This window comes from Myodes glareolus, chromosome 6, assembly GCF_982192425.1.
Source record: "Myodes glareolus chromosome 6, mMyoGla1.1, whole genome shotgun sequence".
In the NCBI taxonomy this organism is placed as follows: domain Eukaryota; kingdom Metazoa; phylum Chordata; class Mammalia; order Rodentia; family Cricetidae; genus Myodes; species Myodes glareolus.
This window is the reverse complement of record NC_142031.1, coordinates 99183640-99207269: the sequence shown is the minus strand read 5'-3', so window position 1 is coordinate 99207269 and position 23630 is coordinate 99183640. Positions and strand designations below refer to the sequence as shown.

The following is a 23630-nucleotide window of genomic DNA, read 5'->3' as shown; positions in this document are numbered from 1 at the left end:
AACCTTTCATTACAGAGAAGGAAATGGAGACTCTAGACTCGCCCAAGATCTCACAGCTCATAAATAGCATGGCCAGGCGTTCATACTCCAAGTCCTGCGCTCTTTACCCTGCGCACCACCCCACCCAGCAAGGCGGGAAGAGCCAGGAGTCCGGCCACGCGTGCCCTGAACTTTGTTCCAAAACAGCTCAAGGCAACTTGGGGCACACCTCTCGGTCCCCAGTTTTGTTTGCTTGTTTGTTTGAACAGTTTGGTTTGCTTTTAAGGTCTGGTTACTGCTATTAGATGCTTCCTAATTGTCTAGCGCAGAGGACTCCCGAAATGTCTCCCTAGCTCATTTCATCTTTAATACTACTTCTTGCAAATTAATTGTAAGGTTAAAAACAAAATACCCCCCTCCCCAAAAAAACCCAAGCACACACACATTCAAAAGGGAAGCAGTGGGCAGCCAAGGCTCCAAGGGGGGAAATGGGCAGGCCAACCCCGCCTGGCGGCGCCGTGCCGCACCCCACCAAGACCCGGCCGCAGGGCGGCGCGGGTGCCCGGTGCGTCCAGGACGCCCGCTGCACCGGGCGGCGCCACCGAGGGTGCGGACGGCTGCGCACGGCCGCGCCCTCCCCGCGAGCGGCTCTGCGCGCCGGGCTCTCGGCCTCGCGGTGGCGCCGCACTGAGCCACCTGTCTCGTCTTTTGGGCTGCGATTGTTTTCTAAAACCCGGAGACCGTGCCCGCACCGCCGCTTTCGGGGGCCCCGCCCCGCGCCCCTTCCTTATGGAGTGGGGATGGGGAGGAGGGGAAGGCCGCGGCGCGCTCAGGAGCGGGCAAGGGAATCCCTCTCCCTCCACGTCACCCGAAAGCGAGGAAACCCGCACTCGCGTCCTCTAACGCAAATGACCATCTTTGGCAACGTGCGCCAATGGAACAGACCAAGGGCGCTGCGCCTCGGGGGTGGGGTGGGGGGTGGAGGAGATCCGCAAGGACCCGAGCGGCCTTGGCGCCCCCATAGTGCGAGTGTCGCGCGTTCCCACCCGCACCACCGCCCGCCTTCCTTGCGCGGGGTGTGTGGCTGGCGTCAGCACCACCGCGAGCAGAGCCGGGAGGGGAGCGAGGCGCCTGCCTCCTCCCCTCCCGCGCCTCTTCCTCCTCCTCGTCCCGGCCTCCTCCCCCGCCGCCTCGAGCGCTCCTCCCAGCAAGGTGGAGTCTGAGTTGACGTGAGTCGATCCACATGGTGTGGGGCTGGAGAATAAAGAGTGTGGAGTTGAACTCGTGCCATTGTAGTGACTCATCTCGGGCAGAGCGCAGGGGCTCAGAGCAAGACAGCGAGCAGCGCACGGCAGGGACAGAGAGAGCGAGCGAGCGAGCGAGAGAAAGAGGGGGAGAGAGAGAGAGGGAGGGCGAAGCGAGGAGAGACGCGCGAGGCCGGCCAGTCCCGGAGCGGACACGGGGTGCAGGTCACTGCGGCGCGGAGCCACGTCCCTCTCAGCATCGCTCAGCCTGGAACCCCACGGGCACTGTCCCGCCGGCGCGATCAGGGCTGCTGGACCGGCGCTCGCTGCCTTGTCCTAAGTCAAGTGTCCGTGTCGCCGGGAAACTCAGGCGGCGAGTTGGCCACAGGAAGTTTATTCTCGGGCTCCTTTTCTAAAAGGAGGAAACAGAAGTTTCTCCCAACCGGCAGCTTTTCTTTTTCTCCTTTTTGGCGCTCTGTGAGATTGGGAAGAGAGTCCCTCAGAGCTGCCAAGCGACACCCTCTGGGCTCCTAGTCTTTTTGCGTTGCCCATTTTTCTCCAGCCCGTGGGTCCCGGCGGAGCTCCGGCTGCGCGCGGGGGCGGAAGGGCGCGCGCAGGGGAGGGACTGAGGGACGCGCCGACTTTTTAGAGGGAGGGACCCGGTGGACAACCGGTTCCGCGGAGCTTGCAGAGCAGAAACGAAGTGCGGTGCGCGGTGATCGGGGGATCACTTCCCGAGTGTCGCCGCCTCCCTGTCTGCCTCGGTTGGGGGACAGCCCCGGAGCGAAGAGCCCAGTCCGCCGCGGGGCCAGTGGACCAGCGAGCGCGCAGCAGACTGTGCGCGGCCGCGGCGAGGGCGGGGAAGAAAACCACCCTGTTTCCTCTCCGGCCCCCACCGCGGATCATGTACCAGGATTATCCCGGGAACTTTGACACCTCGTCCCGGGGCAGCAGCGGCTCTCCTGCGCACGCGGAGTCCTACTCCAGTGGTGGCGGCGGTCAGCAGGTACGTGAGGGCCCGGGTGCACCTGGCGGCGCAGGCAGACTTTTCTCTCCCACTGCCTTCACCCCCAACCTCCGTCTTTACCTTTTCTTGGCTGGGCTAGAAAAATACTTAGGGGCCACCGTTGTTAAGTTGTGGGGTTTTGTTCTGCCCCACCCACCCCACCACTTTTTATTTTAAACAAGGGGAGAGTGGGCTTGAAGAGTCAATAACATCCCCCCGCACCCCCGCACCGGCTCCTCTTACTTTATTTTTCAGAAAAGCTTCTGGAATTGCAGGTCCGCTCTTGGAAGCCTGTTGCCTCCTTCCGAGCTCTCTCCCCTCCCTTCCCTCCTTCCCCTTTCTCGGTGGTGGATAGTCTAGGAAGTCTTTGCACTCCCAAACCCCTCCCAACCGTCAAAGACCCTATAACGAAGGCCTTTTAGCCCTTCCTTCTTCTATTTTCCTTCAGTCTTAGCTATTTTCTGAAAAGGGTTGGGAACTCAGAAATACGGTTGGGCTCCTTCAAATGATCCGGAGGGAGGGCTAGGGTTGCCTCTGGGAATCAGGTGCGAAGGTCAGGAAGGAAGAAGCTGGCTTTGATTGGCTCTTGACACCTCTTGTGCCCCCCCCCAGCTTCCGGTGAGGGTTGGGCAGGAGCCTGTACTGTCCGGAGAGCAGACCTTTGAGGGTCTTGGGGGTATCTGGGGCAAAGAAGTTGGCAGAGAGAAGCGGGAGAAAGAGACATCCCTTGGTTTCAGAAGTAGAAAAACAACTTTGTAAAGCAGGCAGACTGGTTTCCGTTGGAGGGATTGTGCCTGTAATCTGCGTGTCTGTAGGTACCAAACAGGCACTGGTGGGGTGGTGGTGCTGGCGCGGCCCCTGACTTGTGTAGCAGCGTACACACGCTGTCTTATGAGAGAACCGCGTGAACTCACAAGGTCCTCGGCCACCTGAAGCCCACCGAAGTTCCTAGCCAAGTTGGCGGCAGTGTGAGTTACTCTCTTAAGGCCATGGCTATGGCCTTGGCTTCGGCCTCCAGCAGTCAACCCGATTGGTGGTGGTGGGGGGGGTGTGTGTGGCGGGCACTTCCAGGAAGAGATGGACTGAGCTGGGAAATATAATCAAAACATGTCTTTCTTTGTAATCTGTAAAAGAGGGACACCTCTCTTAAAGTAGTGTCCCATGTTTGGTGAGTCCCTCCAAATGGCTTTTCTTTGTATTCTCTCTAACCCCTTCATACCTGCTAAGCACCCATTGTAGAGAGTCTAGTCTGCACAAGAAGGGGGCAGTCAATGGACCCGTACTATAGAAGTAAAAAGTTTTAAGTCTTACCTGAAAAGTCATTGATTATGTTTGCAGTCCCAGCCCAGGGGCGATTTGTGTTGAACCCAAATGTCATTCATCAATGGGTCAGAGTCATTTATACCTGTCCCCCCACTTTCCAATTCAGTAACCCCACTCCACCTTCCTCTCCTTCACCAGTCAACATAGGAGCTTTGCACTTTCGTCTGTTTCTGTCACTAAATGAGATTGAGACGGTGACCACGGACACAGTGCCATCTCCCTACCTGGCGCTTCCCTCAGCCTCCAGGGCCTGGATGGGAAGTCTGACCCGACATCAGTGCCTCAGCTGGATATCTGTGTCACTAGGGCTTTGAACCCAGGATATGAGCAGAGGCAATTCCTTGTTTTGGAAGCAAATCAGACAGGAAACCAAAGCTCGGACGAAGGAAGAGAGCTCCGTCCAGCAGTGTGTAATGGGGCCTCATTACCGAAGCAAAAAGCAGCTGTTGGCTAATTTCTAGCATGCTGTAACACATGCGGATTTTGCAGTTTGCATCAACCAATGCATGGGATTCTCAGGTTCCTGTGCCCATTTTGCTTAATAGCAGGAGCAAGAAGTCTCTCAACCCAGAGGGACTGGCAAGGTGATGCCGCTTTGGCCAAGTTTCACCCTGGTACCTCCTTGCTGGTGTGGGGGGTGGGAGACGAGGAGCAGAGGAGGAATGGTGTTCCCTCCCTGCTCTGGCTTTTGACTCCGTGGTCCCAATGATACGCCTCGGCGTCTTTTGTTACTTTCCAAGTCTGTGCTAGGACCCCACCCCGATCTGGGCTCAAGGTAACTTTATTACATACCAGATAAAGTCTGTAATCACCTATTCTCTCAACCACCTTCATAGGGAAATTTTTCCGGCAGTTAGTGACCGGGCCTTCCTCCTTTATGGCATCATGATGGACCAATCATTGTGAGATGTTCCTGTGTTTCCCTTGAGCAAGTGGGTATGATTTTCCCTCCCGGTCTCCTTGTATGCGGGTCCTCTATCTCCCATAAATAAATGTGATGTTTAACCAGTCCCAAATGGCCCCCCACCCCCGGCTAGCTACTTAATGCCTGGTCTTAGCACTGAGTTCCACCGACTTGTGTGGTGGGAGACGGGTATAGCTCTTTGTTAAAACCCCTGCTGTGTATATGGCAGGAACTGGAAATATGTAACATAGTTCCTGTTGCAGCTATAATCTCAATCTCAAAGGTTAATCATTGGCGATTTAATTTTCTTGAGGATAGTTGTATACTCCTTCCCTCCTGGAGCTGGCTTTGTTGTTGTTTTCTTTCTCCTGGCTTTCCTGGGATAACACCTTCAGATATATATGCCTTGCCTTGTTCCTTGGCTGTTACGGTTTCAGGGCCCTGGCATTACGCAATCCAGTCAGTTACACAAACAGAGGTCATTTCATAACTTGTTTTCATCAGCCAGGCCCCCTTTACATGAGAAAAACAAAAACAAGACACAGAACTTTTCCAAGACTGCTGTTTCTAGATGGCTTGTGAGAGGAAGTCAACGATATTTCTTTTAGGAATCAAGGAACTTCAGACCTGCTTTTTTTTTTTTTCCTTCTGCCACATTGTCCCAACAGGACACACACACACACACACACACACACACACACACACACACACACACACACACGGGCACTCGCGCGTGCACACACACACACACACACACACACACGGGCACTCGCGCGTGCACACGCACACACACACACACTTCCCCAGAGTGAACTTTGCCAACTGTACCAGGCTGGGACATTCCTTGCATCAAACAACTTTTACCAGAAATGACTGCGATTTCCCAAGTCGGCCTCAACCATATCTCTCTAGTGCCCCCTACAGGACATTTTTGGAAGCGCGGTCCTGGGAATGTATTTTTCCAGTCTCAGGGTGTGAAACTTGGTTAGTTTTCCAAATTCTTAGAATTTTTCATTTTATTTAAGGCAAATAAGTGCCATGTATTTAGCTATAGCTAACTATAAACAGCTTGAATTCAAAGTGAAGTTTTCTTTTCTTTAAAGAAAAGGATACTTTGTTGTTTTTTTAAAGTGAAGCCTGGCTGGGAAATGGGTTCACTAGGGTGCCCCTCCAGTGTTATTTTCTTGAAGCATTTGTGTGGGTTCACGCTGGGAGAGTGGAAGATGCAAATTAAGGGTCTTCTGCTTTTTCTATTTTTTGTTTTTTGTTTTTGCTGGACCTTCCGGATGTTGTAGATTAGGATCAAGCTGAGAGCTATCCCAGGAATGTATCTGTCCCGTCGATTCTTGCTGGTGGACGGATGTGCGCTTGGCTTTTTCATCACCTTTGGGTGAAATAGCAGCCATGAACCTGCTGGAGACTGGCAGCTGAACTTTCCTTCCCCAAACCCAGAGAGCGTTTCCATGATCGCACTTCTGCCTGTGTTAGTATTCAAGGTGAATGTAAAATTTGAGATCTTGGTGGTTTGAGTGTGTGTCTTCCTGCAAACACACAGAGCTACCCCTCGAAGTCACTCCGCACTGTCTCCTCCATCCATGCTGCTCGTGGGGGCTGTGCGCTTTATTAAGCACCGAGGCTGCTGGAGTCAAAGGCTTTGCGACAACGGCTCTTTTGGAATTTTTTAAAATTGTTTTTAGTGTATTTAGACAATTCTTTCTGCTAACTCACCTTTCCTTGAAAGGTGAATTTAATATTTAAAAAGTACCAAAAGGTCTTTGGAATCAAGACTTAGTATAAAATCTGAGTGGACAGACTGGTCCAGCTAGAGTGAGACCCCAAGTCGTGTTGGTCTCAATCTTCCATTTCTCCAAGCTCTCCAGTTCAAAGCCCACAAAAATGTCCCCTTACTGACGCACCATCTCTGCTATTGATGCCTTGGACACTTTTTCTTTGTTAAATAGAAATAAAGATACTGATTTTGAGGATGAAGGAAGCTAACTTTCTGGTTTGTGTGTTGAAAGGAAAAAAATAGTTTCACTGCTGAGTGGATAAATCACATCTCTCTCGCAGGCAAATCTCTAAATTCAAGGCCAGCCTGAGCCCAACGCTGGTCCTATTGGCTGCAGAGGGTAGAGGATCAATGATATTAGGAAAAGGTTCCTGAGTGAATCCTCCAGTGTTCAGGTGTGGGGCTTTTACCAGAAAGAACAAAGGATTCCAGACATCTAGGAGTTGCTCCGCAGCCACCTCTGCCCATCTTTTCTCTCTGTTCCTTGCTTTCCTTCACTGTGGGCATGAGGTACCAGAGGCTGGACTGCTTCTCTCAAGTGGAGCTGGTGAAGAGACTGGTGGGGTAAACTGTGATACATTTGTATGGTGGAAAAGTCTGGAAATTGTGAGTTATTGGCAGCCATTTCCATCGTGACATAAAAGGCATTTCCTCAGAGAAGAAAGGTCAGAGGTCAAGGCGATGGCCAGTGTAGATGCTGAACGATGGGCTCCGGAAGGCACCCTGTGTTCAGTGAACATAACACCTGCCTGATGTTGGTGCTGGGCCTCATTAGGTTGATATGAATAAGTGTGGCTAGAATATTCGGCATTTCCCTTTCTCTCCAAAGCCAGTCTTCTGGGGTGTTGGTGGTTTCCTTTTCCTATGTTGAGGATGTAGAGAAGGAGAAAGGCCAGTTCCATTCTAGATGAAAGTCTGCCTTCCTGATGGAGCAGGTCACAGGGTCCATAGGTTCTTGTCTTGCATGACTGGGGTACCAATAAGGATCAATACGAGAAGGACTGGCCAGGAACTCCAAGCTTGACTTCTATCTAAACACCATGCCTGCCTAGCTCTGGACTCGGGGAGGGGCTCCATCTACACCTTTAGGAATGGTGTTCAAAGCTCTTGTTCCACATGACTCTTCTGAGCCCAAGGTCCTATTGTTGAGTCCCAAAAGACTATTCTCCAAGTCGGCAGCGGCAGGGCTGTGACAGTTCCCTGGCCTGTTGAGTTGACCTCTGACTTAACACGTATGCACTGCACTGAGCATCCCATTGCCCCCTAAGCACGGAATGCTGCTGGGTGACGCCGAAGTCCCGGGTGCCCGAAGACTACGACAAAGCTTTAAGGATTTGCATGTTTGCACAGGGTCTGGAGATCCGAGCTGTGGCATGCGGTCCATCCCCTTGGCTTCCTGGCTTAGAGGGGTATCTCTGTCTGTTGTTGTTGTTTATTTGTTTGTTGCTTACCTCTTTCCTCTCTTTTGTTTCCCTCCAACCTGAGCCTAGGAGACCAAACTGTGTCTGTAAGTGACGTTGCATGAAGCTCAGGAGTGCCAGCTTGCTCATATTCTCCGTGGATGCTGACCTGCTCCCGTGGTGGACTAGAGCTGTTACCCAGATACTGTGACCCAGAAAGCTTCCAAGTGGTTGCTGGCTGGCTCCTTAGAGCAGACCTTGCCAGATTGAACTCTAGGAGGTCTATGGGGGCTGTTTGTCCTTTTATAGGCATTGATCCACAAGTTGACAGGGAGACACATTTTTTTAAGTACTTGGGTGCTCTGCCAGGCTGGAATACCATATAGCCACCAGCACTTCAGTCCTGTCCCCAAAAGAAGGACTTTCCAGGAACTTATAGAGCCCCAAGAGAACTTGGTCCCTGGTTACATCTTCCACCCATCCTGTCGCTACCAGCCTGTACTTGGCCACTCTCACAGCATTGCCCTAATTCCTATGGCTGGAAAGCTGTCTTGGTTTCTTGCTCTTTGATGTGAACTCCTTCACTAGGAACCATGGCTCCATGCCCCCTTTAAGGACACTTGGTCTATTGGCAGAGGAGAATATCGGGCTGACTTCTGAGACCACAGACTTCTAGCCCATCTCCCCCTTCTTACCCAGTGTCACTTTCTGAATAACATGTTTGGAGTCGAGACAAAAGCATCTGCCAGAGCTAATTGAAACTTTTGTGCGTCTCTCCAAGAGGCTCCTTTGGAGACAAAAGCCTTCTTTATCGGGCCTCAGTCCCCTCTGGGGACAGGACATTGTTTTCCTTGCAGTTTGGAGCCAGTGTGTTATCCATATGGCTTTACCTCTGTCTGAAACAAGGTGTACATGCGATTCAGAGGCAGTCATTACCTCCTGCCTTGTTTTTATTGCCGCCTTGTTTTGTCTAGACCAAGCCATCGCTGCAAGGAATCTGGCTGGAGTCTGCCGGGAAGCTGTGTGTATGAACTAGAGGGCCCGAGAGGGGCTGGGCCGGGTGGCACCTGCCCATCCCTAAGGAATCTCAGTCTTCCAGCTGGCTTTGGGTTTTCTGCTTCCTTCCCCGAGTCTAAAACAGGCCTGCTGTTGTCCTTTGGAATGAGCATGTTTCTTAGATAATTTCCTGACAAGAACTGACAGCTGCCCCCAAGGAGGTGGTCACATTAGGCCCACTGGGTGCTTCAGGTTTGCTTCTGTCTGAGGACCTGTCGTATGGTGAGAGAAATGGAATACAAATTTGGGTGCTTCCAAAAGTAGAAGCTGGCAAGTCTCCCAAGAGCTAGCCTGTGCAGTGTACACATTATGAGGGTGACGTGATGCTGACGATGGTGGCGGCGATGGTGATGGTTTGTATTGCCTTCCATTTGTTTGGGGCAATGTTTTTTCTGCCCTGGTTGCATGTTATAATAAAATCTCCTTGGAGTTCGAAAAAGTACCTGTAATAGGACTCCACCCCTGACCAATTATTTTCAACTCTAATGATGATGTTCCGACACTGGTGATTTTTACAAGCTCCTCAGAATATTCTTAGGCAGGGCTCGGAACCCCTTGTGTGCTTTGCAGCCTGTGATTACGTCGCTGTGACTTGTATCCTGGTAACAATGCAGGAAGTTCAGACTCAATATGTTCTCTTTTATCCCAGGATTGGGTCCCCAGGGATGGGCTCAGAGCAGAGTTGTTCAAAACAGGTCTCAAACCTGGACCTCCGGACTCCAAGCAAGGTCCCTATGCCTCCCCCAGTAGCCTAGAGAAATTCACTGTCTGAACCTCAGTGCTCCTGCGCACACTTAGCCATGCCCACTGTTTGTGATACCTCCAGACATACACTTTCTCCATTTCAAGACATTCTAACCTGCTTTCCACACACCTAATCACATGAAGTCCCCGCCCCGCCCCCCATAGTACTAGGGACTGAGCCTGGGGCCTCGTGCTAAATAAATGCTCTAGTCCTTTTTCTATTTTGAGACATGGTCTCACTAAGGTGCCCAGGCTGGCCTTGAATTCATTTCATAGCTCAGGCTTGCCTTAGATCTTACTTATTTGCAGGGTGGGGGTTGGTTTTTCAAGACAGGGCTTTTCTGTGCAGCCCTGCCTGGTCATCCTGGGACTCACTTTGTAGACCAGGCTGGCTTCAAACTCAGAGAGATCTGTCTGCCTCTGCCTCCCATGTGCTGGGGTTACGTGTGTGCACCACTGCTCGACTGGCCTTGGATTTTGTTTGTTTTGTTTTGTTTTTCTGCTTCAACTTTCTTGAAGAGTTGGCATTTAGAATCTTGAACCACCAAGCCTGGCATACCTGTTTCTCTTCGGTCAGCTCCTGGTTCAAAACCAAAACCAACCCCACTTCCCTTTGCCTTCAGTGGTATAACTCTGAAACTGACTAGATTGACCAGAAGCCATTGTCCTGAGCCACCTCCCTGATAAAATCCCACAATTCATCGCGCGGGGGAGCCTTCATGTGCTGGAGCAATCTGGGAAGTGAGGCGGTGGCATTCTACCACAGGGCCTGGAGTCAGGTGGGTGGCAGGATCAGCTCTGCCAGGTGCAGTGTGGGGTCTGTGGGCTTCTCTTCTCTTCACACTTGCGGTGTTATCAGCAGGGGTAAAGACAACAGAGGTGCCCGCTTGTTACTTGTTTGTTTTAACTAGACCAGTTGGGGGCTACTATAGTGCCTGGGCAAATGATAGCAGGGTTTGCTTTTGTGTGGAACCAATCTATTAGACCTCCTTGGTGAGAGGCGGGGCCTGAAAGGACCCTTGGTACTGGGTGGACCCCAGCACGCAGGGCTGGCATTTGAGAAAGAAAGAAGGCTAGAGAAATGTGTGTGGTGGAGGCGCCTCAACAACCAAGATAGTTCAACAAGTCTCGGTCATCTTGAGCTGGCTTTGAACTCTGACCCCACTGCTTAGCAACAATATGGCCTTAAATAAGTGGCTTGGAGTCTCTCAGCCTGTTTCTGCCTCTGAGATGAAGATAATATGGTACTTACCTTGGAGGGAGAATTAATTGGGTAATCTAGGCAAGACATTAGCATGATGTTGTGTGTTGTGTAAGTGCTAGCTATTATGACTGGCGTCATTTTCCCCGTGAGATGTTCTTGTGAACACAGATGATCTGAGGGTGGGCTTTTGACTGGGTTCGTAGAGAGTCTTCTCCTGAAATGCTGGAAATGGGAGGGGCTTCCCTTTTGGCCTCTCTTACTTTTCAGGAGCTGTCCTGGAGAAGGTTCAAGGCCAGCTGTAGCCATTCTGGCGGGAGGGAAGATGTTTTAGAGAGACACTTGTGTCCCTCCTTTGGCCATCGGACCCTTGGAACAATGTCACCAAGAAACTGGATTTGTGTTGACTCCCAGGACGGGTCAACACAGAATGACACAGAATGACAACCTGTCAGAGCATCTCACAGAACAGACTGAAGACGGTGATGAGGGCAGGACCACATCTTGACTAAGGCTACGTGCCTCTTGCCCTCCATTTAAACTTCAATCTTGTGTCCTGATCCTGTAGACAGGTTGGGGAGTCACTGGGCATCTGTGTCCCTCTCTTAATATGGTCTCATTGACTAAATCTCCCTTTTCTATTTCCCTCTGTTGCTGCTTTAATTGGCCTACTGGCGATGGGTGTGGAGCCTGGCTAGTTAGGGCTATGGAGCCCAGGCTCTGACCCTAACAGTAATGTGGTAGCTGAGGGGCCTGATGTATGGTGCTCTGATATTTGGTCTTGTTGGGTTTGAAATAGACCATTTCCTGCAGCTCACAGAGCTCTGGAACATGATCCTGACATAAATGAAGGACAAGGGGAGTCCTCTGACCTGGCAGCACCAACCTTTTCCTGCAGACCAGGTAGATAGATATGTGAGCCCAGGTAGATAGATATGTCGATGGTAGTGATAGATACAGGGCAGCTGCCCCAAGGTAGGTGCCAGTGAAGGCAAAGGAGCAGCGTCGAAGACAGCAAGAGGAATTCTGGTTACAAAGTCAGACCATGGGCTTCAATCCCACCCCCTGATAATAGACTTTCTAATAAACAGCTGAAGATTCAGCCTTCTCGACTTGACCTTGATCTTACAGACATATAGGCTCATCATGAACTTCCTTTGAAAGTGACAAAAAGCAGACACAGTATACTTGTAGTGATCTCTCTTGATCTAGTGGTGTGTACATCTCTAAGAAATGTGTCCTGAGCCAGTACCCTGGGGAGTAATTGGTAGGTGACTCAGAGGCCCCAGGCGGCTAAGGTGAAACATCCTGTAGATAGCCTGGAGGGAGGGCTGCAGGGTGACTGTGAGTGGCTCAGCCTCACGTGTGTCCTGGAAGTCACTTGGGATGTGGCCACATCCTCCCGGAGCCCCTGCGAACGTGGTCTTCAGGACTCCAGACAGGGATGGGTAAGGTCGGCTTGATTTTTGTCTATGTAGGACTTGTCCAGGGAAGCCCACCTGGCTTCTGACCTTGCCATCAAGCCTTAACCCCTGAAGTCTGTAGGTTTTGACCTTGGCTCTGGCTCAGCTCGTCCTGTTCTGTTGTCTCTCGGCTCAGTGTCATGTCTTTCTCCTTGTTTCAGAAGTTCCGGGTAGATATGCCTGGCTCGGGCAGCGCCTTCATCCCTACCATCAACGCCATCACCACCAGCCAGGACCTGCAGTGGATGGTCCAGCCCACAGTGATTACCTCCATGTCCAACCCTTATCCACGCTCACACCCCTACAGCCCGCTGCCAGGCCTGGCTTCAGTACCTGGGCACATGGCTCTCCCCAGACCCGGCGTGATCAAGACCATCGGTACCACCGTGGGCCGCAGAAGGAGAGATGAGCAGGTGTGCCCCTAGCTAGCGGAGAAGAATGGCTCGTTGGTAGCTGGGGGAGGGTGGGCCTCACGAACACTTCCTCGCTGGCGCTTGAGGGAGTTCTTGAGTTGGGGAACACTTAGTATGTATAAGCTCTCAGTGAATGTGACCTGTCATGGCCTTCTACAGTCGTGCCCTGCCCTGGGCCTGAGTGGGAGCCACTAGGTGAGTGCCATAGGACAGGGCTATGGTCACCCATGTGTCCAGACCTTTAGATCAAAGCTGCAGTCCTTTTCCGGTTCCTGGAATGTGTGTTCCGGAAGTATCATGATCTGGGCCCGAGTAGTCTGTTTAGCTTTGGGGGGGGGGGGGATAGAGGTCACACAGTAGGTTCCTCCGGAGGCTCAGCTTTGAGAGAGAACTGACTTGGCAGGGAGGATGCAGGCCTTCGAAGATCTCTTCTGTCTCCCATCCCAGTGCCCCTCCCACGAGGCCATGCCACTGTGAACCTGGAGAAGGGAGCCCTTCAGCAGTGTGTGTTCCTTTTCAAATGAAACGCGAATCTGATAAAGCCTTCTTGTTAACCGCGGGAGCCTTTTCTCCAGCTCCAGCCTGTTTCTACTCCAGGGTCTCCAGGGTCCCCATGGTCCACCATAGCCTAGTACTTTTAACAGGGCATAGTGATGGACCCAGAACCAGCAGTCTTCCCAAAAATGCCTTGATTAACAGGGCTCCCACTCCAAGGACCTGGAAGCTTCCCCAGGAACTGTGTTCATCTGAAGACAAAGGACTTCATGGCTGCTAGCTGTTAACATTGGGGCCACAGTACAGAGCCCTCGGGGGGCTGTGTGTTGTAGACACTGAGGTACAGTCACGCATGTGTGGGGAGCTAGTGGCCCTTCTGGGGGCTTCCAGTAGTCACAGGTTAACAGGTATTGTAGTAGTGACCCCACTGTTCTTTGTAATTGAGCTACCCACACTGTATCAATGCTTCATCACATTGACATGCCAGACTGTAAATAGAAAAATATGATATATAATATATGTAACTATATAAATATAAAAACAGTGCTGACTGGCAGCCAGGCTCCTGTGGGCTGGCATAGCAGCATGGCATGTCCCACATGTTTTGTCCACTGGGCCTACCTCACACTGCATTCAGAAGTTGCACCCAGGAGGGACTTGAGGAGGGTGCCTCCGAATTTTCCCCCTGAACCTAACTCATAGATGACATCTAGAAGGAAGGGCCCTGCCCAGAGACTGGGATCTACCCCCTTGACCTTCAGCTGGGTGTTTTTGATGCCACACCACCTCGGTGTGCTTCAAGATCAACTGTTTGGAGACATCCTTCCTCTTGTGGTAGGGAGGGAGAGAGCCGATCACTCAGTCAGGAGCTCAGAGGACTGCTAACCACATCACACTGTTTTCTGTGGAGGCCACATGGTAGAACCTTGGCTCTTGGGGTTCCTGGCTCTAGAGCTTTCTCTGTGACTTATTTCTACCCCCTCTTCCCTCTCTACCCCAAGGCTTATCCCAGGAGTCAGCTTGGCCTCGTGGCCTCCTCCAAAGCCTGCCCAGAAGGCTCCTCTGAGCCCAGGGTGGGGACTGAGGAGAAGGGAGGGGAGGGTGTGTGTGTGGCTTGTGGGTGGGTCCCTGGTGATGTTAACAACACTCAAGCAGTAACCACGTTGATCTCACCACCCCAGAACATTTCCTATGGCGACAGTACCCACAGTTGCCCCACACCTCCCCAGACAGGGAGAGACTTCTAAGGCTAAGAGACTTCTAAGGTAGGAGGAAGGCCTGCTTCGAACCTAGCCTAGGTTTTTTTTTCCTCCCTCCGTTAGCAGTAAAGTGGGGAGGGGATGGTGCTGGGCCTTAGTGGAGTCCAGGGGTCTGTGAAGAAACCTCAACCCAGGACTGCCACAAAACCACAGGCTTTCTTGGTAACTAACTTTGTAAGACTTGGACTCAAGACAGGTTTGGGAGTAGGTCTTGGCTGAATGGTCTTGTGACTTCTGGTAGGGTCATCTGTGTGTGGCTGGAATAGACTTATCCACTTTGATGCCTTTCTTGGCTGCTCAGGACTTTGCAGCCATGGACTGCCAGGATGGCAGGGAGCTTCCTGGGATCCTAACGTGGGCCCAGCTACCACAGATGACTTGTTCCCCATGGTGCGGTCTGTAGTTAGGTAGCATCTCTCTGTGGGGTAGCTTCAGCTTTTCCCCCAGGTGTCCCTTAAAGGCAGGACTCAGGTCCTGTCTTGCTTAGACTCTTTGAAGCCCCTAGCAAAGCATAGGCACCCAGTAGGCATGCATTTGTCTGGTAGCTAAACGGGAAGGCCTTCCCTTTACCCTGTGCTGTGCTTTGTCCCCTGGCCCTCTCCTTGGCAGTGTGTGTGGACAGAGTTAAGAGTTTCTGGCTGGTTTGCCAGAAGGAGCTAGTTCCTGATCTCTTCGCAGGGAGTTTCAGTTCACAGCCCCAACTCCTGAAATTATGTCTCATAGTAATAGACAGCCATTGTCAGATAAGCGGAAAGACTGGTCGGTGGGACTTTCCTGTCTAGGCTGCTTTTTCTCTTGCCCAGTCGAGCACTGAGGCAGCTCCCAAGGAGTCCTCAGGGAGGACTCAAGTTGGCAGAGGATTGGGAATAGAGTGGTACCCATGCCCCCCCATTAATGACAGTGTATCGGTACAAACCCCCATGGGTGGGTCTCACCTGTGTAGAGACTCTACATAATCAAAGGTGGGTGGTGAGGCTCTGAGAGCAGGCAGAGTGATGGGGGTAATTAGCTAGGCTCTGGAGGAAGTAGCCAAAGCAGGTGGAGCCAGGCCTAGCTTGCTGGAGGGGACTCTCTTTAGCTTAGGCTTTGACAGACTAACCCTGCCCTGGTGCAGGGCCCCTGAGTTCCTTACCCACTCTTGTTCTGCTGTCCCTTTAAACGTACATCATCAACGTTCAAGGCAGATCCACCATCAAGCCCCCTCCAGGCAGCCACACAGTGCGATCTCACGCCCTGGGGTCTCTGAGCCTGCCCACTTATCTCTTCCCTCCCCGATTCTCAAAGGACAGGTTGTAGTTCTTACAATACGGCTTTTTAAAACTGCTGCGAACCCTCCCCACCATTCTGATCATGACTCTTCACCTTGGCCTCTCTAGCTGTCTCCTGAAGAAGAGGAGAAGCGTCGAATTCGGCGGGAGAGGAACAAGCTGGCTGCAGCCAAGTGTCGGAACCGTCGCCGGGAGCTGACAGAGAAGCTGCAAGCGGTGAGTGGCGCGGGGTTGCCCCGGGTGGACTGTGGGCTGCAGGGCTCCTGCCCTTTCAGTCCCGTTTCTTACTGACGAGTCAGGAGAGATGGAACACTCTTTCTTTTGAGCACATGGGTCAACATTAATGCTAAATGAGGGGTGGAAGTCAGGAGAATGGATAAATAATGTATGCGAATCGGCCTTTGCTATATGTGTGGGTCTGGAGAGAGGCAGGACCACCTTTCTGGGCCAGTATGTTTTCTCACTCAGCACTTGAGCACACTCTGTTCTCAGATCCTCTGGGGCTTCTGGGTAAGGGTTGACCCACAGTTCCAGTGAGCTTGGGTGGGCTCATCCATAGCGGCTTCTCCATGACTCCTTCTCAGGGTTCCAGTTGCCCCCCATGCCCAAAACCAGCAAAGGTGGCCCAGCCTAGCTGAAGCACCCTGGTTGGTTTGAGTGGGGTGGGAGCAAGCATCCTCATGCAGACAGGTCACATGTCTGTTTAGTTATTTTTTTTTTTTTGGAGATTCTGCCTATCCTTCATTGGCAGGGAGGTTTCCCACCTCTACGGCGAGCTGAGAGCTTTATTCTGTCCTTGTGAGTCACTCTCCTATGTTCCCTAATTGCCCAGACCCGGGGACTTATGGTCCTGCCCCTCCCTCTTCTAAGCTTGACCTGACCAATGTTCTGTAACTTCCTTCTGTGTCTGGCCCTAAAGGAAGGACTGCACATCTGGTAGAAGAGCTCCCAAGCCAGTGCTGACTCCCTGGGACACAATGCTCTCAGAGAGAGCAGATGAGTCGAGAATGGTGACTCACTAGTAGCGAGATTTAGATTCTATTTAATCCTTCCAGGTACAATGTATCTGCTTTAAACAGTTTCCTTTGGGCACATTCACTAGAATATATACTTGGCGAAAGCCACAGTGCCTGTACTCGTGGCTTGTGGGAGTGTCAGAGTGGGCATGGTAGTAGACATTTTCCTTCCCAGATGAGGCAGACCAGGGAACGATCAGCCCACCACAGGAAGCGCCCTCAACGGAGCTGGAGCCTTCCACTGCTAGCCATTCTCTCCTACCCAAGGAGCCATGCCTTCCCGTGACTCCCTGAGGGCATCCCTCACCACCTGCCCAGAGCAGGACTCCTCTGAGACCTCCCTGCTTTCCTCCCCTCTTCCCAGAAGTCTCACACCCTGCTTCTCTGCCTCCCCCACGTCCTGACCCAGCTACCCAGGCCTCTGAGCCACATCCTCCACAGGAAGCCTCTGATGTTCGTCAGGCCCTTGAGACAGACGGAAACTTCTTGTTTTCGCTCCGGAATACACCGCGCTGTGCTTAATGGAGCTCTTGCCCGGATCTCTTCTTTTGTGAATGGGAATCTGTGGGAGAGAAAAAGTGGGAGGAGACTGGTGACGCAGGCCTCTCTGCTCCCCAGCTGTGTGTGCGGCTGGCTGTGTGTGAAGAGGGAAGTGGAGGCTTACACAGGTCATCTTGGCATCCTCACTACTCTTTCCAGCTGTCAGGTGCCCCTCTAGTGGGCACTCAGTGGAACTAAGTGTGTCCCTTGGTGTCTCTAGGAACGTGGGCTTCAGAAACTAGAGTAGGAAAGGAGGGAGGATCCGACAGGGATCGGGTGAGCGTGTATTGTAAGCCGTGTGCTGTTTGGTCCAGTACTGAGGGCAGAGGATTGCACATGAGTCCACTCTCATGAAGCGTCCAGCCCAGCATCTGTGTCCACTAGTGGGCTGGAATGGTAGAGGAAGGGTGAGCTTCCTATGAGTAAACCACTCTATGAGTAACCCACTCTAACCTGTTGGAGGGCCCAAAGGCAGCACTGGCATCCTGAGGGTTCAGTGCAGTAGCTAGCTAGCATGCAGACTCGGGTCAGATGCACTGGGATTCAAATCTGGCCAACCCTCCCCGCTAGCTCTATAACTCCGGGCAGATGAGGTATAACTCTATAACTTCACAGAGCCTCAGTTTCCTCATCTTCAAAATGGGTCGATGATAACGTCTGCTTTCAGAAATTCCTGGAGGGTTGAGTGCATAATTCAGTGGAGTAGTAAGTGCTCAATTGCAGTGGCTCCAGAGGTTAACTCGCCTGCCCCACAAGCCGACTTTCCCCCTTCAGAAATAAAAGGGACTGAGCCTCCATGTGACTCACACCCAGTTAGCTCTCCGGCTAGGTGTGTGAGACGCTTGTGGTAGGTCATCTGAGGACACCGTGGATCCCTCAGGTCAGCCTGTCCCTCACACCCTTCTCTCCCCTCACAGGAGACAGAGGAGCTGGAGGAAGAGAAATCTGGTCTGCAGAAAGAGATTGCTGAGCTACAGAAGGAGAAGGAAAAGCTGGAGTTCATGTTGGTGGCCCACGGCCCCGTGTGCAAAATCAGCCCCCAGGAGCGCCGGTCGCCCCCGACCTCCGGGCTGCAGCCCATGCGTGGTGCGGGCGCCGTGGTGGTGAAGCAGGAGCCGCTGGAAGAGGACAGCCCCTCTTCCTCAGTGGTAGGGATGGACAAGACCCAGCGCTCTGTCATCAAGCCCATCAGCATTGCTGGGGGTGGTTTCTATGGGGAAGAGCCTCTGCACACCCCCATCGTGGTGACCTCCACACCTGCCATCACTCCAGGCACTTCAAACCTTGTCTTCACCTACCCCAGTGTCCTGGAACAGGAGTCTCCTGCGTCGCCCTCGGAGTCCTGCTCCAAGGCTCACCGCAGAAGCAGCAGCAGTGGGGACCAGTCTTCAGACTCCTTGAACTCCCCCACACTGCTGGCCCTGTAACCCCCTGCTCCTCTGGCCAGCTCTGGAGGAGTCATCATCATTGTCACCTTTCCCCGGGACCAGTACCTTTAAGCGCTCCAGGGTCATGAGGGCAAGAGGGGGACCTTGGCTCTGGGGACCCAATGGGACTTAGTGGTGAGGCACTGGTTGATCTCTTAGAAGCCCCGGGACCCTCCCCCTTCCCCCATTCATCTTGCAAGCAAATCCTCTTTCTTGAGAAGCCGAGGAGAACTTGGTTTGGTGGACTCCGACACCTCTCCTGCTTCTGAAGCACCTAGAGCTGGCCCGGATGGTTCCTGTCCCTCTGTTATGCTGTTGTCTCTGGAGTGCTGGTGTCCTTTCCTGCCCCACCAAGCATGCTCAGTGCCTTCCGTTCCCCCCCCCCCCCCAGTATCAGTTCCATTCCCTCTGGGTTTTTATGAGATTTGCCATGACATTTCATCTGGGTGGTCTGGATATTAAAGCGCTTTTATTTCCGGAGCTGGGGGAGCAGGTGACTCTTCCACTGGGGCGGACATGTCCCGAAGGGGCAGTCAATGTGCAATATTATTGAACCTTCCCTCCCCACACACGCCAGCGCACTGCCGTCTCAGACCACCAGCTGGCTCCCTGAGTTCTACAGGTGCGGCGGTCACCACCGGGCTACACCAAGGACCTTTCCTCCCTCCCCAGCCTTGGAGAGAGATGTCCGTCTTTTGGAGGATCGGCTTGGCCAGAAGACAGGGTGTAAGTGCGACAACCAGGACACAGGTTGGGTTTGCCAAACGCCTAATTACCAAGCCAGGATTAGTGCCAACAAAGCCACGTGGCTGTCCTAGTGAGCTTCCCTTACCTGACGTCTTGAGCAGAGCGTCTCCTGTAATTACTGCCTCGCCATTCTACCCTGGACCCTTCTCTCCAGACCAAGGAGGTACCCCTTCCTCGGAACCACACACCACTCCGAAGCCCAGCTGGGTTCTGCCCTTCCCCAGCTCTCAGGGTGAAGCCACCCATAGATACTGAATGAGTGTGGGCCTTGACCCTCCCCCAATTTTGACCTAATGGTTTTTCTTCCAACCCCAGGTAGAGTAGCTGGGGTGATGTGTGGGGCTGTGATTTTGTCTGCAGCAGCAGCCCCCAGGTCCCTAGCCTTTCCTGGCTGCTCTCCTATCAGCGAGGTGTGGGAATCCCCCCTCTCCTGCTCTCAGTGGTCCCTGCCATTGATGAATGAATGCTTTTCCTTTGATACTTCTGTGGCCCACTCCAGAGTGACCTCCTGACCCGGTCGGCCAGTTGGGAGTCACTGGTCTGAGCCAGTCTTGCTAGGGCTTGGGGTGTCTCTGCCGATTCTAGCAAAGCTAGCATGTGTTCCTTCTCATGGCTGCCCTGGCCTCCAGCAAAGGCATCCTCCTGCCCCCGCATCCCATCGCTGTCTCCCTCCTGCATGTTCACACAGGTATGGGAAGTGGAGTCCGGTCAGAACTGGTCTCTAGCGCTAATGCTCTGACCTAGTGTTTCCACTCTAAAGATCCTGTCTAAAGCCATGTTACTTGAACCAAGCCCAGTGGTGAAATTCTGAGTTTGGAGAGGACAGGGACAACACCACGGACCTTCACGGGCACAGGCCTTTGTCAACCCAAGTTCACATGTGCCGGCCATGATTTGATCCCATGACCTACTGGCATGCATGCAGAATACACAGGATCCAGGAGCCATGTGGGAAGCCTGCACAGCCCGGCAGAACTGAAAGTGACGGGGGCAGGGGTTCTGGGTAGAGAGGGAGATGAGAGGAGAAAGGATTTTTGTTCAGAATAATTTCCAGATGCTCTGTCCTGTGTGTCCTGGCTCTACTGCTGCCAGTCTGGCCTCCCAGAGCCGCTGAGAAGGGTGCTCCTGAGGAGACGGAGCAGGTGGCTTCCTGGCCTCAGACTCCTCCTAGAAACAGGAGATGGCTGGGAGTAGCAGGAGCTGGGTAAATACCGGGGGGGTGACCTCAGTCCAGAAACATTTATCATCTCAAGCCAAGTGGGAGCTCTCTCCCTCCTTGTGCCCATGGCTGATTCTGAAACAAACCTGCTTTTATTCTCTTATTTCCCAAAGCCCCTTTCTGCTCCACTCTCCATAGCATGGATCTCAGCACTGGTCACAGGTCCCGGGACTTGGTGCCCCAGTTGGACACTCCTGAGACACCCCCCCCCCCCCGCCCCGAGTCTAGCTCTCACTTCAGGTTTCAAGCTGTGTTGGCATCAGTACCAGAAGGCACAGCCAACTAACCTGGGCCTCAGACCTCTGAGGCATTTTCCCTTCTGACCTGTTTGCTCCATCCTACAGACTTCATGGCTTTCCAAAGACAGATTTCTGAGGGGAAAGCTGGATGTTCACACCCAGACTGTGGGTGGAACCTCAGTTGGCTTCCTTCTGGCTCACTGTCAAGTCCTTTCCCATACATATCATTCACACATACACCTGTGCTCCGGAGTCAGGCGCCTGGCTTGCTGTCCGGCCTCCAGTTCAGGGAGCAGGGCTTGGGGAAGGGTGCTTTGTGCTCAGACAAGGTGTCTCGTCTCCTCATGTGTGTCCTCAGCTGACGTGAACTTGGGCTGGAATGTGAGCAGCTCTGGGCTGGCATAGGGCAGGCACTCCTTAATCAGCTAGCATGAAACACAGCCCTCATAGCCACCCAGCCTCTGGGAGAACAGCCCTCCCTCCAGCTAGCTGTCTAGGGACAGTCCTGGCACAGGAAAGAGAGGAGCCCCAGTGAGGGGAGCCAATAGCAAGCAACTGGTTTCCTTGGGGGAGGAGTTTCCGGATGCTGCTGTCAGAGCTAACAGTTGACCAGAGCTGGCGCTTTCTTGGCTTCGGGGAGGGAGAACCCAATTCTGATTCCCAGGCTGTGTGAAGCATCCGGATTTGTTTCTCCCAATTTTCCCGAGAGAGCTAAAGTGTTCCTTGAGGTGTCACCGTTTACCTTCCACGATGACTTCCTTCCCTGAGCAGGTATTCATGTGGCCTCTTTCGGGAGGAAAGGAATGAGCACCCACTGTGGGCCAGGCACTACGAGGCACTTTTATATTTATCCCCTTTTAAGATGGAGCCAAGGGTTCGTCTCCTTCTAGAGAAGTCCCAAGTAATGGCTAAACAAAAACACTTGGAGATGAGAGGGCTTTCTTCAAAGACCTCAGGTGGGCGTTGCCTTTAGTCTGATGGTTCTCAGATACTCATCCCCCAACCCCAGCAGCACCTGCCCACCCCAGGCTCCTCCCCCCTGGCCAGTGCTCCTCAGGTGACTGAAGGGGCAACCTGAGTTCTCATAGAATTTGTGGACCAATAGGCTTTGTAGCGTGTATGGCTTTCCTTTAAACGTAAGTAATGGGGTCTTGCCGCATCTGCTCGAGTCGTCCGGGCGTCCATCTTCAAGCCAGCATCTCACTATTTATTGACTGGGGCGGGACTTGTGCGTGTTGGTGTGTGTGTGTGTTTGCATTCGTATTCCCATGTGTGTGAGCGTGTGCTTGTATCCTCCTGCAGCTTTGTTGTTTGTTTGTTTGTTTTTTTAAAGAAGGAAAACAAGTGTCCCATTGCTAAGTTGGTGTCTTCTCATGCTTCTAGTGTTTTGGCCTGACCACACCTCACCAAATGGTGGTCATTGTCCAGTGCTGACAACATGTTTAGGAAGAGCTGGGTCAAATTCTCACAGAGGGTATGGGAAGGAAAAGGGGAGAAGAAATTGACATTTATTTTATTATTTATTTTAAATGTTTACATCTTCTTTGTGTTGTTCTAAGCCTGAATAGAAACTGATAGCATTAAAGTACTCAGCCCCCCCCCATCACCACTCCTTTTTTCTAACTTAGGATAATGATGCTTTATTTTGTTTGTTTGTTTCTAAAGTGACTTGTGGACTTGTGCTGTATAAACTGTATTCCAAGGTTCTGTTTTTAAAGATTGATTGTCATTCCTCTGGGGACAGCGGCTGCTAACAAATCTTACCACATTGTACGAGAACACAATGAAAGACCCAGGCCCTGTCTCTCAAAACTTACCTTTCTCTGTATGATTAAAAAAATATTCCATTTATTTTACTTTGTGGTTACTTGATTTTGAGGGAGAAAATATTCAACTGTATAAAGACTAGGTATCAGGGTTCCTTTTGCAGTGGGAGGTGTATATATCGTATTTTGGTATATAGTGGAAACTCGAGTTCTGTGTATCTGTATTTGGGATATGTCGATGACGTGAAGTGAAGTCTGCTATTCGACCCTGGAAGCAAATGATTTGTACAAGGTTTTATGGCTCCATGGGGAATTCTAATGACCTTTCTGGGCACCTTTTATCCCCTACTTTTAAAGTGATGGTGAAATGGCCCTATTGGAGGGTCTCTCTAGTCAAACTCTCCAGGCAGGACCGTATGCTCAAAAATCATTGTATAGTTTTCAAAATTGAGGAGTATCCCTGCTCGGAAGCATCTCTGGTGGTGCGTGTTGTGTTGTTCTGTGTGCTGTACGTGACACAAGCCTACAGTATTTGCACTAAGAAAAGCTTGTTGGGAGAAGCTTGCTGCTATGGAGGAAAGAACATATTAAAACTTATTTTCCCTTGGGGTTTATTTTTGTTTTATGTTCTCGTTGTTGTTAGCTTTCCCACTTTCCATTGAGTAGCATTTTGTAGAATAAAATGAATTAAGATCAAAGAGCCTGTGGTGGTTGCTTTTTTCCCCCCATCTTCCCCGTCTGTGCTGTCACTGCCCTTCTCCTTCTGTTCCTCTGTGCCTTGGGCCCCTCATGGATGAAGATGGGGGAGGGGACTCACCTCACCCTTGGGCTGCAGGGAGGGTACCTCCTGCCCCTCGCATCTGTGCCTTTCTGCTCTGATCCCCACCCCTTCCCATCCTGTGTGAGGGCCCAGTTCTCAGTCAGCTGCCAACTCCTGCCAACATGTGATCCAGCAAAAGCTCAGGGGATTTGTTGGAAGCCCAGAAAGCGTCAAAGGACCAATTAAATGCACTCAACAGTTGTCATGGTCAGACAGATTGAAGACAGGAAGGAGTTCTGCAAACCATCAAGGCACGCAACTACTTGGCGTGTGGCCTCTCCAGATTTCTTTGGGAAGTCACAGGCTACCACG

General features: G+C 52.2%; 1 protein-coding gene across 1 annotated transcript; it reads left to right on the top strand.

Moving 5' to 3' along the window:
• The first annotated feature begins 1346 nt into the window (after positions 1 to 1346).
• Positions 1347 to 23196, top strand: Fosl2 (FOS like 2, AP-1 transcription factor subunit). The gene is made up of 4 exons (XM_048431178.3): positions 1347 to 2229; positions 12271 to 12522; positions 15653 to 15760; positions 18018 to 23196. Exons 1-4 carry the CDS (start codon positions 2128 to 2130, stop codon positions 18525 to 18527), a joined length of 972 nt encoding a protein of 323 aa, XP_048287135.3. The 5' UTR covers positions 1347 to 2127; the 3' UTR covers positions 18528 to 23196.
• The last annotated feature ends 434 nt before the right edge of the window (positions 23197 to 23630 follow it).

What these genes read in the sequence shown, in the direction of transcription:
- Fosl2 (XM_048431178.3), top strand. Translation starts at nt 2,128, where the DNA reads ATGTACCAGGATTATCCCGGGAACTTTGACACCTCGTCCCGGGGCAGC. An exon ending in GTGGTGGCGGCGGTCAGCAG is followed by an intron (nt 2,230 to 12,270) that starts GTACGTGAGGGC and finishes TCCTTGTTTCAG; the next exon opens with AAGTTCCGGGTAGATATGCC. An exon ending in GCAGAAGGAGAGATGAGCAG is followed by an intron (nt 12,523 to 15,652) that starts GTGTGCCCCTAG and finishes TGGCCTCTCTAG; the next exon opens with CTGTCTCCTGAAGAAGAGGA.